Below are 16,543 nucleotides of genomic sequence, written 5' to 3'. Positions count from 1 at the left end.
AACCCAGGGATAATACTTGAGAGCTGGCTGATGTGATCACAAGACCTCTCTCAATTATTTTTCAATGGTCTTGGGAGTCTGGGGAGGTCCCAGTTGACTTGAAGCTGGCAAATGCTGATCCAGTTTTTAAGAAAGGCAAGAAGGAAGACTCTGGTTATTACAGGCCTGCCAGTCTCACATCAGGGCCTGTTAAAAGAAGATGGAGAAGATTATTCTGGTAGTTACTGAAAAACACTTGAAAGATAAATGCAGTCATTGGTAGTAACCAACAGGAGTTCATGAGGTGAAAGTCCTGAACTTAATTGCCTAGTTGACCAGGGGAAGTCAGTTGATGTAATCTTTTCAGAATTCAGTAAAACTTTCGATACTGTTTCCTACAGAATCCTTCTGGGCAAAGTGTCTAGCATGCAGCTAGATAAATATATAATATCATAGGCTGGTTGTTGGGAAAAAGTCCTTTACCAAGAGGGTGGTTGGCGCACTGGAACAGGCTCCCAAGGGAAGCAGGCATGGCACCGTGATTGCTGGAGTACAGGAAGTGTTTGGACAATACTGTCTGACATAGGGTCAGATTTTTGGGTGGTCTTGTGTGGAGCCAGGAGTTGGACTTGATGGTCCTTGTGGGTCCCTTCCAACTCAGGATATTCTGTGATGCTATGAAAGGGGATGATAGAATTACTGAGTATAGAAACAAGTGACAAGTATGGTTGGGCAGATAGTGAGATCTCAGATATGTTTGTTTCTGGGATATTTAGAAAAGTAGACCTAAATGCTGAGAGACATGTGGACCTGATTTTCTCTATCTTGCAAAAGAAAGTTAGGAGGTTGCATGACTGGGATGTATCTATGTAAGTACCTGAACTTTGATTACATGGGGTCCTTCAGAGTAGTTGACAGAGGAAGAAAAGTTCCAGGGGCTAAAAATAAAGATACGTAGATCAGATTAGAAACAGCAGCTAGTTTTGAGTGACTGTGGTATACTGTCCTTCAGTGAAAGTTTTTTAAAATCTAGATAAAGTTCTTTCTAAACCAGGATATGTATTGTAGTAGAAGTTAATTCAGTCCTATGTTGTGCTAGTCAGGCACATTGATCCCATCTCCTCACCTGTTTCCATAAGTCCATGAGCCTGTGGTCCTTGATCTGTCCCAACTGTTCTGCAAATGATGTCCTGATAATCTGTATTTAGCAGCTGTTCAAAACCCATCATGTTGCTGACATCAGATAATAAAAGAATGTTCTGGCCCTTGTCTTTTAATGTGAGATTCCTTGTTTTTCATCTAAAGGGGCCAAGTTAAGTTGCAGCAAATTATTTCACTGATTTTTGGTTAAACTTCTTTATCGTGCTCAGTGTTGATAGCCCTAAAAGCACATAGCTAGCTCTAAACTGTAAAGAAGATGCTATATAGGTGCAAAAGAGAGCTACAATTCAATATAAATGCAAAACAAAATATGCATACTTGACTTCACCATGGTAGACCAGAGTATTTAATCAAACTGTGATGCTTTAAAACTTTATCTGACAACCTTGTGGTGCTATGATGTGAATTTATGCCTTACAGATAGTCAGCCAGTAGCATGTATAATGAAGTATTCATATGTTGAAACAACCTTTCGTTTTCCTATGCTAGGATATTTTTTTTTTGTCTCTAAATTATGTGCTATTTTTACAAGTTATGATTTATAGCTTGATAGGATAGTGATAAAATCTGGCATTCTTATTGTGGTCTGTGTTAAGTATTCCAAGAAAATCCAGACTTTGTGTAACTTTTTTTTTTCCTGTCTATCAAAACCAATGTTAGACACTGAGTAGATACAGATAGCTACAGGCATATCCATAGATGAACAGAATCTATTGACAGGAAATAAATCAATATCAGATTGTTTGGTTAAACTTTGCCACATTTGGTTACTTTTTTACAACTGTCTTACAGTATGCTGTCCATGTGTGTTCTGTATGTGCCCATATTTCTTCCTAGCAACAGAAATGAGGAAGTGTGACATCATGTTAAAATACTCAAAATGAGTCTTTGAAAATCTATGTTCCTGGCTATGCTGAAGCATTTCCTTGTAACTTAAGGCAATACAGTTAATTTCTGGTTTTATGCAGTCATATATAATAGGGTGTCTTTATTACATGGTGATATTACTTTGGCACAGTAAAATTTACAATTTGTCCATTAGGTAGTAGAAAATAAGGTCCTGGCTGGGGAAAAGTGTTTTAGCACTTGTTCAGCACATGGTTTTTCAGGATAGCGTGCTGTATGTACTGATGCATGTGCTTGAAGCTGCACATAAATCTAAGCAGTGCCACAGTAAGACTGTTTTCCTGCATTGAAGCCTACATTAAAGCATGATGGCTATTCCTGCATCAGCAAGGAAGTTTGCAGTGTAATGTAGTTTGTGCTGAGAGCCAGACTGCACACTGTGAGGTGGTGGTGAGGTTACACCCGATTACCTCTTACCTGATGCTTTGAATTGAATCACTTTGGGGGAAGCAATTGTTCTCCTCAGCATTCTTGAGATCCTTGAACTGAATCGCTTTGAGGGAAGCGATTGTTCTCCTCAGCATTCCTGAGATCCTATCTGGAATACTGCACCCAGTTTTGGGACTCCCAGCATGGGAAGGCATTGACAAAGCAGAGAGTTCGGCAGAAGTCACTGAGGCGGTGGTCCTGTGAGGAGAGGCTGGGGGAGTTTGGTCAGCCTGGAGCAGGGATGGCTTTTGCGCACCTCACAGCAGCCGCCAGTGCCTCCAGAGAGGTCATCAAGGAGAGAGCCGGGCTCTACAGAGCAGTGCAGAGCAAGAGGGCCATGGGCATGAGTTGAAACAAGAGGTCCAGCTTGGGGCTAAGTAGAAGCCTCTTCTGTGTGAGGACAGTCAGGCAGAGGCATGGGTTGCCTGGAGATGTTCTGCAGTCTCCATCCTTGGGATTTTGACCCAAAGTGATGAAGCCCTGAGCAGGGTCTGACCTCAGAGATGACGCTGGTGTGAGCAGGAGGCTGGACCAGGCTGAGCAGAGGCCTCCTGATGTGTCTCTCAGCCTGAATGATCCTGTGAATGCACAGCACTGGTTGGAGTGTATTGGCTGTGCTCCTGGAGACTGCCTCGTAGTGTGAAACAAAACATTCGTGGGGCTGATGAGGGTGTTACTTTTTGAAACACACTCCTAATTCCAACCAAGTGCTAATGTAGATGCACTCTATATGAAATTTGGTTTTGTTTTTCATTGACAAGGAAGCAAGTCTTACCAAAAAAAAAAAAAAAAAAGGGGTCCTGGTAACACCTCCTGGTAACACCTCTCTTTCCTGTTGTTGTTTTGTACTCCTGATTTCAGTCTCTGCACCTATGAGACCTTTTGTCTCTTCAGAGACTTACATATATTATGCTGTCCAGCATACTGCTCTGCTGTGGCATTATGTCAATCTTCTGCTTTCATAGCTGTCGTTCCAGTGCTCTGTTGTAAATCCCTTGAGCAGGAACTTCAACTGTTATTCTATTGGTTTAAGCCTGTGGCTGTAGTTAAGACACTGTCTTTTCATATACCATAGAAATTTTCTATCTAAAATTTTCTGTTCTCTCCAATTTAAAAACAGCTTTATCCTGCTTTGTAATATCTGGTGAGTTATTTTCTAGCTCAGAAGTAAAGTTTGAAAAGGATCACAGTTTTAGCAGAAAAATAAGAGAGCAATGGTGACCTGAAAGAGCAAAGAATGCCTAACTAAAGCATTTAGAAAAAGGGTGGGAGACAGTGGAAAACTTCAATAAAAGCATTAGAAAAGGGTAAGTAAAAATGATCAAATGAATACAGATTTGACTTGGAAGAGAAGGAATAATATCTCCCTCTGGAATATGGTAACATCCTGTCTAATATCCTTTTACCTTTGCTGAAGTCTGCATTACTGGGCTTTCTGCTTGGAGCAAGTTAATTCATTGACTGTTTCCAACTTTTTTCCCCTTCTCTCTTTTCTCTTTCATAAAGGTACCTGGCTCATACTTGAAAGAAAAAGCATTTACTCCTGTCTTTCATATAATTGGCATTCAGAAGGAAGCCAGGTCTTCATTCTTTGTGCCACTGTATATTTAAACACAGCAGTGTTCATCCCAATGAACTGGCTTTATCTCTTCTTTCCTTTGTTCATTTATTGTCAATCAGGGAGCTATTTCAGTCTGTTACCTGTTCTTGTTTTAATTAGGTTGGCAGGGACCTTTAAATATAAGTCATGTAAAGTTGGTGGTAAAGGTTGCAGTGTTTTAATGATGAACGTTTTGGCAATTTGAAAGGTGTTCTGCAATCAGTTTAGTATAGCCAATACATATTGGCAAATAAACAAAATCAGTTTGATTTAAGATGCAGTAACACTCCCAGGAAATTATGATCATGGGAAAAAAAAAAAAGAACAAACTATTTTGAGGTCTTGGAAAATCATGTTTTTTTTTTCCAGAATACGTCTGTGCTGCTAGGTGATTTGTCTGTCTTGGGGACTGAGGGTTAAGCGATGCAGCGGGCTTGTGCTCAGGATGTGTGGGTCTCGTTTGTTGCAGAGCACTCTGACTGTGTCCACAGCAGGTAGCATTTGGTCCCAGGGGCTTCTTTTGGCTCACATGCCCTTAAATGTAATTGTTATTTTTCCTTGCTTTTTTGTGTTTTAAAAGACCTGAAATAATACGAGAGCTGTGTTGGATCTGACTCCAGTGATGTCTTTGTTTTGTTTTATGGCATGCGTTGAATGCCCTGGCATGTAGGTCTGGAGGTGCTGAGGTGTTGGTGTGCAAAGCTGTCAGGAACAGCACTGGAGAACTGTGTAAAGCAGAGAGACACAGACGTCATGCAGTTTTGTCCCTGCCTTCCTTTGGGGATGAACTCGATCTGTTCAGTTTTGATTTGGAGAGGAAAGGTTGATTTACTCAACGTTTGAAAGAAAACCAACATTTCTGTAGTTTAGGTAGTTGGGAGGATAGAAACTGGCACATACCAGACAGAAGTCTCAAAAGAAGTTGAATTTAGACACCGTTTTTGAAAATCGTGGCAGCTGTGTTCTTCTTTTCCCATCTCTGCACATGAACCACACTGCTTTTCGAAGCAGCTTTGTGTGGTAGCTTCCGATACGCCTTGGTAAAACTGGAGCTAGTCCTGGAAAATTGAAATCGGCTTGGCGGTAGAGTTGTGTGGCAGAGTAATAAGCCTTTGTCAGTCCTCAGCTGAAGAGACTGCAGCAAAAATATCTGCCAGAGACTCAACAGCACGAGCAGGAATGTCTGTTGGGAATTAATAGTGCAGCAATAAGGCATGGGAAAAGAGGATGAAGGCTAACCAAAAGAAATACGGGACAGAGGGACCTGAATGTTTTGCGTCGGTGTCCCTTACCCCACGGTCTCTGTGCAGTCGTAGCTTCGATACTGTCATCCCCAGCTAGCACTGACATTGTCATCTATGCTTTTCCTGACCAGATCACCTTACTCATTAATTTTATGTTGACTCTTCTTTCATTGTGATGATATGGCACCAGGACAGTTGGAGCTTTCTTGTTATTCCCCAAAGTGATCTGAAATGTGACCTCATGCCATGAAATGGTCTTCAGTGTCCTCCATCCTGAGGTGTTGTCCTGGGACCGATGGTAAAGGGATTTTATGTGGACTTGGTTGTAGATGTGTTGATGCTAGGGACAGCTTATGTTGCGTAAAGAAACAGAGAGCATTGCATTGCATCGGCTTTTTTATGCTAGCATTAAAAAGTTTGAATAACCAATGTCATTAGCTTTGCTAAGACAAATGAAAAATAGGGAGTGGTGTGCTTTTCTCACTGATGGGTGCCCTAGTCTGAATTTCTGTCCTTACCTCATGAAACCAATAACTGAAAGGATGTTAAATTGCAAGGACCTGACAGAGTATAACACAGAGATAATCTTTAAGATGGTTTAAAAATAAGCAAATCTCAGTAACAACAACAACAAACAACCAAGGCAATTAATATTAATTACATTAAAGATCTTGGCTACTTTTGGATGTTCAAAAATCTGGCTGGCAGCTCTGAATGAATTTTATCATTGCTTTTCACTCATTTTCACACAGCAGAATACCTTTGCTGGAGGCAGATCGATGTTCTTAGGGCTTCTGAATCGATGCAATTACTAATAAAAACTCTGCAGTAGCATTTACTTCGTAATGGAGATACGAAAGCTAGGGAGAATATGGTTTAGCTTTCATTCTCCAGTGGCTTTAGCAGTTTGGGAGTTAGGGGAATGATCATATTTGCTTGTTAAATAGATTGGGTTTCATATTAAAACAGGGAGGAATAAGGAAACTGATTTCTTGGTGTGATTTTTAACTAACCTGTTACAGACAGATGCTAACTTTCTGTCAAAGTACTAATTAACTGTCAAAATGCCTAGTTGCATCATTTTTTTTTTAAGAGTAACAAGTCAGTGAAGATGAAATGTAAGTTTGAACCATTCTTGTAGTTCTGATTTTCTTTAAGGATCAAGAATTATAAATAATATCTCAATCAGATGTTTTATATCATTTTTCATCAATAATGTGTAGGATGAATTCCACCTGTATATTAGATGTGCATTAAACTTCTCGGTGTCTGAACTTTAATCTTAAAATATTAGAAGAAAAACATACCAGGAATTTGTTTTGAAACTGTGGATCTTCTTATTTGTTCTAGGAGAAAAGGCTAAAAGAAAAAGCAGCAAGGAGAGAAGCCAGGAATAAGAACGCCGAGGTAAGGATTATTATTATTATTTTATTTCTGATCGAGTGAATGATTGTGGCTTTGAAATTGTTTTTTAATTACTGTATTCCTTTCTATAATAAACAGTGGTTTGATTAATGACTTTTTACGGATATTTTCTTTTTGCTTATCTTTTGTCATTCCCTTGCTGTGATGTGGTTGTAATGGTTTATTATGGAAAGGTACTGAGTAGGGTTAATAAGTAATATATAGATGGAAGCCTTTTGGAATTTTAACCACTTTATTTTGTATATCAAGTGAGTTGCCATTTCAGCTGCAGCGCTGATGCCATTTTCTTTTCCTCTGAGTACCTGGACATGTTTATAACTTGCTGCAGTATTGCAGGCAGTAAGGTTTTTGGTGAAATCTCATTTCAACTTGTTTCTGCGGAACCTTTTCTTTAAGCTGCAGTTACTTACACTGAAGTTTATTCCTGCCTCTTGTTAGGCCCAAACCCTTTGCTCCCCTTTTTCATATGCGTTTAACTGTTCTAGTTTTCCATATTCCGTGTTTTTGAGGAACTGAGGTTTCATTCAGCTGCAGTGATTTTTCCAGAATATAGACAGGGGAACGTGTGTCATTTCTCACAGTGCATCTCCTATGCTATACATGAATAGTTGCTGTTTGTTCTCAGCAGTTAGCAAGTATCTTACTCCCTTGGGAAATTGGATAATGTTCTGTATTTTTTTTTTTTTTTTCCAAGCTGACCATGCATTGGGAGACCTGAGAATAGGAAAATACTTCCTACTGTAGTTCTGAAGAGGAAAGTAATTACAGTTTAAGATGGAAAGCCTAGTTATACTAAGTATTAATTAAGATTTTGTCTTCAGAGTGGCAAGCTATGAGAGCCACTGGCATCATGACTCCCCAGTCAAGCAGTAGAACATTTCTGTGTGTAATTGTATGTATAGAGATGCATAATTTTAATATATTCAGCAAGCATTGTAGGAAAATGATGGAATGAGTGATTAACAAATGTCTTAATATAGGGAGAAAACACTGATCAGATCAGGCTGCATCGCATTTGTAAACATTTGGCTCCTAGTTCACTTCACCTCTTTTTCAGGAATAAAAAGCCCTATGTCACATTACTCAGCAGCTGGAGAAATAAGCCCAGTCCTCTTAAAAGGCTCTGCTTACTGGTGTACTTCCCCTATCCTATTCTTTGGTAATCAAATGAATCTCTCCGCTGATGGGAAATGAAGTAGATCTCTGTTAAGGACTGATCTGTCTGTGCTCTGTGTGAGTGTGCACATGCGTACAGGATGGGGTTACGTGCAGAGTCACCCCCCAAAAATTGTGTAAGGTAAAAAGACAATTTGTGTAAGGTAAAAAAGACAAATTTTCTCTCCTCTTTCCAACACTGGCACGTTGAATGCTGTCTGGCAGACTTTCTAGTCCTTTTGCAGTGTGCAAGTGGCACACGCTTTCTGTGAGGGTGCCAGTTGCGTAAACCTGCCACTACTTGGACTTCATTTTACTCCTCAAGTGCTTAGCTCGCTCTGTGCAAGAAGAGGCAAGCCTCAGAAGCTGACATAATCCTCTTTGAAAACTGCTGGGCTTTTTGTTTTGTTTAGAGGCTATTTTTGCCAAAACTCTGTGCAATCGGGTCCTGTCACTTTCTGTGGGGCTCATTTGAAGGGAAGATGCTTCCACTGGGAAAGGCTGTGACAGCTTGGAGCTGGGCACTGCAGTCCTGGACATGCAAGGGGGCAGTAGGCGATAGATAAAGGTGGTGGTTTCAGGCTGTGAGGTGTCTGAGGAATTAATTAAGAACACTCCCTGCTTCACAAAAGCTTATGGATGAAGCTATAGTAGCTGAAGCTCTCCATAGTCTGTGTGGGATATGACTCAAGTAGCTCCTATGAGACACTCAGGGGAAAAAAAAAAAAACAACAAAGGAAAACAGTAAAACAGAGAAACTACTGAAACAGAAACTAGTTTAGCAAACATATGCTGCCTAAATCAGGAGTTTAGAAACCTTCACATTTTCATTAGTGCTTTCAGAGTATGGCTTGTGACCCACTTACTCTGCCATACAAAATTCCTTTGGCAATTAATAGGGTTTTGTTAAAAGAGAATAGAATATGGAAAACCAAAAAGCAGCAAAGGTATTTTCAGCTATATAATAATGCAGTTCGGCAGCTGGAGAAAAGGACTAGATCAACAGTTCTGAACAGCCAGTTGCTTCAAAGCAGCTGGGGTCGTAAATTGTTGTTCCACTTCTTCTACCCGCTTCATTCCAGTTTGTTTTATTAACTGCTTCTCTCATATGATAAACTCTGGGTTACAGAGAATTATTTATTGTCTTTCTGTAGTACCAAGCCCGCAGGGTGTGACATGACCAAAACTGCTATTTATTTTTCCATTCTAAATATTACATAATAATTCATCAATGACAACTTCTGTGTCTCTGCTTTGGTGTCATTTGCACCTTTTGTCCTGATGTTTCTTGTGCTGTTTTGCTGATTGTGCAGTGCCTAGTATGGTAAATCTTAATGTATGCTGGCTTTCTTTCCAAAATGAAAATGAAAATGGAATCTATTTGGAACAGCTTACAATTAGTTCATTTTTACCCTTTAACCTATACATCTGTGGGATTTTATCTTTCATCATTATTTTAGCCTTAATTTAATCTCAGTTTCTTTGGTTATGATATTCTTAGTTTTAGGATTTCTCTGGCTTAGGATTTTTCATCCATTTCATGTGCTGGGAATCTTGACTTACTGACACTTTTCATTTACTCTGCCTATGCTCTTTTCACTTGTTGCCTACTTTTGTTTAATAACAGCCTTCCTTCAGCTTTATAGCCCCTGATTATTCTGGGGAGAAGGGGAATATCTCCATTTTTTCCCTTCACTTCAAAGTGCAGGAGTTTTCATGCCTTTCATGAGCACGACTCTTCTGTCTGTATGCCAACAAAGAGGGAAGGTCACAGGAGAGATGGGCCTTATGATTTTTCTCCTGGTGTCACAGGAGCCTACAGCAATTGCAGGGAAGGTTTTCCCCAACCTTTGTTGTACTGGGATGGGCTCTGCAACTGGAATTTAATAACCAATTCTGGTGTACTCTACTAAGTGTCCTGGAACAGGGGCTTAGAGGAGTAGGTAGCCGCAGTGTTATTGACTCCACCTTGGAGAAATCCCCCATGCAATAAATAAACCAGGTAAGAAGTGAGGGCTCTTAAAGGACACTTTGGAGAAAGTATTCCTTGGAATTTATTGCCATTAATTGAATTTGAGTGTAAAAGTATGTGAAATCGGATAAAAGATTTCTTCTATTTATATTAAAGAGGAATTTGAAATAGGTTTAGTGGTTTTTTTTTTTTTTTTCCCTATCAATAGATATTTATTTTTCTCCCAGTGTAGGCGAACTGGATGAGATATTAACAAATGCAGTGTTTCAAGATTGAAAAAAGCAGGTGTTTATCTTTAGTTGGTACTGATAAAATTGCAGTCCTTGAACCTTCAAACAAATCCGGATACTGTTTGCTGTGGTTTGCTCTTGAAAATGGTCTAGAGAAAACTGAGTAATCATGCTGTCTTTTGATGGGCAAGTAAAGCAGTGTGCAGAAGAAGCAGAAGCACGGGCTGACGGCCGCTGACCTGGGGCCTGGCCATAGCATGTCTCTGTGCCCGAGCAGCCCCACGTGGCTGGCACTTACTGTCCCCGAATTACCCCTTCCCTTCTAGGCTTCAACTGGTGTTTATTGGTCCTTACTGTGCAAGCAGCTGTTAGCTGCAGTTTAGCTGAATATGACCATAGTTTTCATTTAGTGAGTTTACTGTTCTGCTATTCTTGTGCCTTAAAACAGTGTTGATGTGTTAAGGAAACTTCCTCACTTCATAATTCTTGCTTTTAAGAAAATTATTTTTGTAGGAAAGGCATTTTCCAGAAGCAGCTCTACAGCTCTGTGGGACTAAGGGCAGGGAGCAGACCAGGAGTCAGGATAAGGTGATGTTTCCAGCTCCAGCACTGATGTTCTTTGTGATCCTCAGCAGCCAACACCCAACATCATGCAAAAACAATGCAAACTAGCCCCTGAAGGACTGCAACAGCATCTGCTAGAAAGAGCTGGGGCAGCATCTGTAAGCAGTGCCAGGAGGTGAAACTTGCTCAGTCATGACAGTTGGGTGGATCACTTCAGCCACTGGCAATCCTGTAGCAGTTACAGAATGAAAAGTACGAAGCATTAAAATAATAATAAAGCTACACAACTTAGCTGCCTTCCTGTACCTGTCATCTTGAACTTACCGGTGTTGAGTCACTCTGAGAGCAGTCTACCCAAGCACTTCATGTTTTAAGAGTTTACACTGTACGTTGTGTAAACTGCTTGTTTAGGGATTGTCATCTCACCAGTTGCTTAATACAATTTTTGACAGCGTTGACAGTTTGGTGGTGAGTGGTGGTATTAACTTCTGCTTATGTTTGACCCTCAACTCGTGCCGTGTTGCTTGGATAAGATGATCAGTGTATCAAAGCTCTATATTTTATGGCTTTATACTACACGAGCTTATTTTTCTCTGTGTTACTGGATCAGTCACTTTATTCATTATTCTCCTAGAGTCATTCTCTTAAGACTCTCAACACTACAGAAAACTGATTGTGTTGCATGATGTAAAAGTAATATAGCTCTCCTAGGTAATTCACAAATCATTCATATTCATTGATATGAGTTACTTGACATATAACAAGATGCACACTTCTGGTTGGATTTGCACCATGCTAATGTCCAAAACTGAAAAAGGAGCCTCTGAAAGACTAGAGGCTGTTTATCCCAACATTTGTAAGAAAAATGTTGCCTACTTAAACCTAGGGAAAACCAGCCTGAGCACGAGAGGGATTTTCTGTTTTAGAAAAGAATGAGGAAGACAAATCATTGTAATACAGTTGAGGTTGGGGATTGTTATCAGGCAGGAAAGCTGAAGTCCTCTGAGTACGGAGAGAGATCCAAGTACTCAGTCTTCAGAGGCAGTTTTTCATAGGAATGAATTCTTGCTGAATAATTTTGGAGCATTACAAGATGAACAGCAAAATCAGGATAATAAGTATGCTTTAACATTTCTGATGTCCTCTCTTCTTCCCCTGTTCTTCCTCAATGTGTTTTGGTACTCTGACAAGAGTTAGCACTCCTGTATGAGTTTTTACATATTTTATTAAATATATTCTTAGTGCTCTTTATATATAAATCTAAAATTTTCTCAGAGTTGCAATGGAGTTAGGAATCTTGGTACTCTGTTATGAAGGGATGTATGTGAGCACATCTACAAAATACACCTGGGTGAGCAGGAAGCATGTACTTAAAACCAAGACAGATTAAAGCATTGATATCTGCATGTATCACATCACTGCAAGGTATAATCCTCAGTATAGTATTCTGTTTTCTGCTCCTTATGCCATGCTCTGTTGAGATGTTAACCAGAAAACTACTTTAAAACCCTATTCTCTTTTACTCTTCAGTACCCTCCACGGGATTTGTGATAAACTGGCTGAATGTAGCTCAAGATATCTTTGTGCCAGGTAGCAAAGGGACAGAACTGGATCTCTTGGGAACCTATTGCCAATAATCCTGTGGGAGAAATATAATTTTCAAGATATGATGAAAATTTGACATCCATTGTATGTCATTCCTGGGGTTACTATAAATTACTTCTATTACCTGACAGCTCGGCTTCTGCCTTGATTTTCCTTTTCGTTGAGAATATAGCCCACAGCCTTGTCTGTAGGCTGGAGACTCTAGATGTGCTGCAGATGTGAACAGTAGTTTCCTTGTGGAAAGGGGTTTGTTTTTTTGGTCCATGCCTCCTTCCCAAATCCCTTTGACCAGTTTATCCCTACGTGTTCTTGGGAAAGTCTTGTGGGATATCCTGCATTGTGATGGGTAGCTGGTTAATGGTAAAGGTGCTTTGGTTCTGGGTCACCTCTCACGACCTGGTGGATGGTGTTGAGGAACCATTGCTTTAGCTCCCTGCGACTTCTAGAAGTGGAGCAGGGTTTCAGGGTTAGATCCTTCTGGTGGACTGGAGGATGTAGACGTTGTTTATTTTGCTCGTAGAAGACCTCAGGAGAGGGTTATCATGGCCCAGTAAAACCTCAAGACAGGCTATGGCTTATCACTGCTGCTTGATAGTTGCAAAAGATTTGCTGAGTCCTCATCAATCATTGCTCTTGATTCTGCAAACCACAAGGAGAAACAACAAACATAAAAATAGAACAATGAGAATTCTGTAGCTGAATGATAATTCAGCTACAAAATGTTCCAGTATGTCTTGTGTGGAGAGTTTACAACTGAAATTACTCTGAGAGTTAGCTCCTTTTTATTAAGTCATACTTAAAACAATTTAATTAACCTTGGTTTAGAAGTAGATCTGGTCTCTCAACTCTTGCATTCTGTACGCATAAAAAAACCAAAACTGTAAGTAGCTGTATTTATTACCATTTTGGTTTTTTAATGTTTTTTATTTTCATGAGAAGCTCTGTGGATGAACAGAAATTTGGAAAATTAATATTTTAACCTTCTAGTTCAGTAATTTCAAACAGTTTTTTTTTTCTTTTTTTGAGGCAGAATCTCAATGTCAGGTTCAAGTTGTTAAAAGGAAATAAAGAAATCAGTGATTCTGAACTATCTGTATTCTGAAATAATTTTAAAAATCAACATATTCTACAATATTTATGTTCATATTTGAAAATGGCTATTATGCCTGTATGGAAATGTCAACTATATTTTGCTTACTGAAAATATCATGTTGATGATTCCAGCTAACAGCACTTAAATTACTTTAAGTAAAGCTGTAATAAGTCCTGCCTTTTCTGCCAGTAAAAATATATGATTAAATTAGCATTTATGTATTGTAACCCTGAACATATGAGAAGGAAGGATTCTTATGGATTGATTTGCAGTTATGCACACTGCTGCAAACCTTATCATTGCAGCCACCAGCACGTGGAGAGTTTTAAAGATGTTTATAAGTGACCATTTATAATAATTGGGCATAGCCCAGCAATTGAATTTTGTGAGTATGATATTCACAACTGTTATTTTTAATCATATGTGGTATGTAATGACAGCCTAGTGCTCTACACGCAGTAAGCTGATGATTTGCCAGTTATTGAGGTGATTTCTTCCCAGTCTTTGGCAGAAGCATAGATTTGGGTGGACGTGGACCTTACACATGCCTGAAGACCCAGAAGGTCTGCTGCAGTAAGGCAGATGCACAGTGCTTCAAAAAAAAACGCATTTCCATCACAGTGCCTGACGTACGTATACTCTGTGCTTTGCTTTGTGTTTGCTTTCAAATTTACGGTAATCAGAGGTATGGTAATGCTTTTTTTTTTTTTTAAATTATTTTTTGGTTGCAGTTCTGAGAGGGGTTTTGATGCAAGATGTGATACGGGTTTGTGAGCACAGAGGCACAGGAGAGGTGTCCCTTATCTCTGCAGTGTTAGGGAGGACAAAAGTTATTGTCTTTATTGTTAAGTGACTTTCTTAAATTTCTAGTATAATTCTGAAGAAATTTCACTAGTATTAAAGCTTTGCGGATTGCAATGTTTAATTCAGTATTCATTAGGGAACTTTTTTGTTTCTGGTTTATTCATATAAATTTGAAATAATTAGAACAGGATCCTTGGAGCTATCTTAGACTTACTTTCACAGCTGAGCTCCAAAATTTTCAACCTGTTAGAGACATGAACAGCAATGTTTTGGCATTGGGGAAAAACTGAGTATTTTTTTATTAAAGGCTTAGGCTACCAAAATTGCAAGATTGTGAATTGAAATAAATATGCATTAACATATATGCATTCCTGTCTTTCTCTGGAATCCTGTGGGTTGTGTTACGGTTTATTAGGATGATATAGAATCATTAAAGCTGGAAAAGACCTCCAAGATCATCTTGTCCAACCGTACCCCTACCACCAATATCACCCACTAAACCATGTCCCTAAGCACCACATCCAACCTTTCCTTGAACACCCTCAGGGACGGTGACTCCACCACCTCCCTGGGCAACCCCTTCCAGTGCCTAACCACTCTTTCTAAGTAGTTTCTCCTAATCGGCACCATCTCCCACTGCAAGGTAGCCCATTTGTTGAGCCATGTAAGAGATGAAACGGAGAAGATTGCTTCTTATATCTGTGGTAAGGATGAGCAAAATGATGCTGGGGGTACTCAGTGTCTGTCTCCTTTGCCACGAAGGGGCTTCCTGTGATGTCAGCTGCCACCTACTCTGATGTCACCTCAATGTACGCTGGCACCCACCCCATAAAAGGGGCTGCCCTGTAGCTGGCAACCTCTTGCCAAGTTTCTTGCTCCTGGAATTCAAGGAGACTTGGAATAGACAGGGTGCAAGGAAATCAAATGATGCGGATAGTGAGGAAGAGGTACGTTAACTCTCAATAGCTGTAGAATTAAGGAGTGCTTTGGCACCAGTCCATCCAGGCTCTTGAAGGGGGATCAGCAAATAACCAAGTAGCTGCTCGAGTCGCTGTTCGAGCTCTCTTTCTCCTTTGCACAAAGGAGGCGTGTATTATTCCATTCCCTTTTCCTCCTTTCCGATGTCTGTGGGCATCAGGAGCAGGATTCCACTGTCACATTCCTCCTCTCACGTGGCAGTGTGCTGGAGCACAGGGAGAGCGGTAAGAGTTACTCTTGTGCAGGTTCATTTCTGAGGCTAATGACTGAGCACCAGTGACTTAGGTTATATACATTTTTCCATTTGAATGCACATTTCATCAATCCAGTATTTCAGTTCAATAGCTGTATCTAGAAAAACAGTAAGCACGCAAGAAACCAAACAAGAACAATTTGTGTATTGCAGAGTGCAAACCGCTGAACACAGTGTATTCAGGGGCAAAGACCTTCCCACCTGAGCTTCAGATTTCCATTTCAGCACTGATTGGATGTTTTCATGCTACCTGCACAACACCATGTTCTGTAAACTTAAATAGGGGAAGAAGAGCACACTGGGACTGTTTTGTATTTCTAGCCTGTTGCTCTTTATCCTTTCTCTTTGATTAAAAAATGTTAGAGAGAGATTGTTTAAGGTGCTGTGATCACAGTTCATCAGTATGTAAGCCTTTCATTTTTCACAATGCTCTCTTGTAAAGGTAGCAAGTGTGCAGTTTAAATGTAACTAGCCACTGGGATGTGTTTGGGATTCTTGGCTTCCAAATTTTCTTGTTCAGTTTCTTCACTGATTTGACACTCTCCTCAGCAGTCCCAGCCTCAGCAGAACGTAAATGGCCACATTGCACTGACTTTGGTCAAGGAATAAGAGGAAATGGACAGTGCTGGAGCCATACCCTGGTGTGTGTACCAGTGTTTAAATTTTCCCTCCTTCTCAACCACAAATTTTAAAGCTGTTTAAAGCATTTGCTGTTCTAGCATTTGCTCTGTTCCATATATGTTTTAAACAGCAGATCAAGCTTTTTATTATTGTGGAGTTCTTATTCTTTGTGCCTCACCACAGTCCTTGGATGCCTTAACCAACATAGCATGGCAGAATAGGCTGGAACTGAAACTTTGGAGACCCTCTTCCCTATCTGCACCTTCAACCCTGAAGATGTGGGAAACCCCAAACGATCCAGATCTAGTAATCTGAGGTTTGCAGCAGCTTTCACACACAGCTTTTATTTGTGAATTTGAAATTCTTTCTGTATTTGTAAGCCTTTTTCTGAGAGCAATGCAATCTAGTGAGAATATGTTCTGCTGTGAACAGCACGTGTATTCACATGCCTCACTTCTGGCTCTATGAAGTGCAACCATCTGCATAATATTTATAAGTAAGCTGGATCAGAACTGTTCAAACCT

The 16,543-nt window shown here is 40.0% G+C and overlaps 1 protein-coding gene across 1 annotated transcript in view; it reads left to right on the top strand.

The window, feature by feature from the left end:
* Positions 1-16,543, top strand: part of DDX10 (DEAD-box helicase 10) — a 192,793-nt gene that overhangs the window by 127,764 nt on the left and 48,486 nt on the right. The window contains exon 16 of the mRNA XM_035542787.2: positions 6,670-6,726. Coding sequence (XP_035398680.1) covers positions 6,670-6,726 — 57 coding nt within the window. The remainder of the gene's footprint in view (positions 1-6,669; positions 6,727-16,543) is intronic.

The sequence above is a fragment of the Cygnus atratus genome, chromosome 1, assembly GCF_013377495.2.
Source record: "Cygnus atratus isolate AKBS03 ecotype Queensland, Australia chromosome 1, CAtr_DNAZoo_HiC_assembly, whole genome shotgun sequence".
Classification (NCBI taxonomy): domain Eukaryota; kingdom Metazoa; phylum Chordata; class Aves; order Anseriformes; family Anatidae; genus Cygnus; species Cygnus atratus.
Note: the sequence above shows the minus strand (reverse complement) of the source record. Positions and strands in the feature narration are given on the sequence as shown.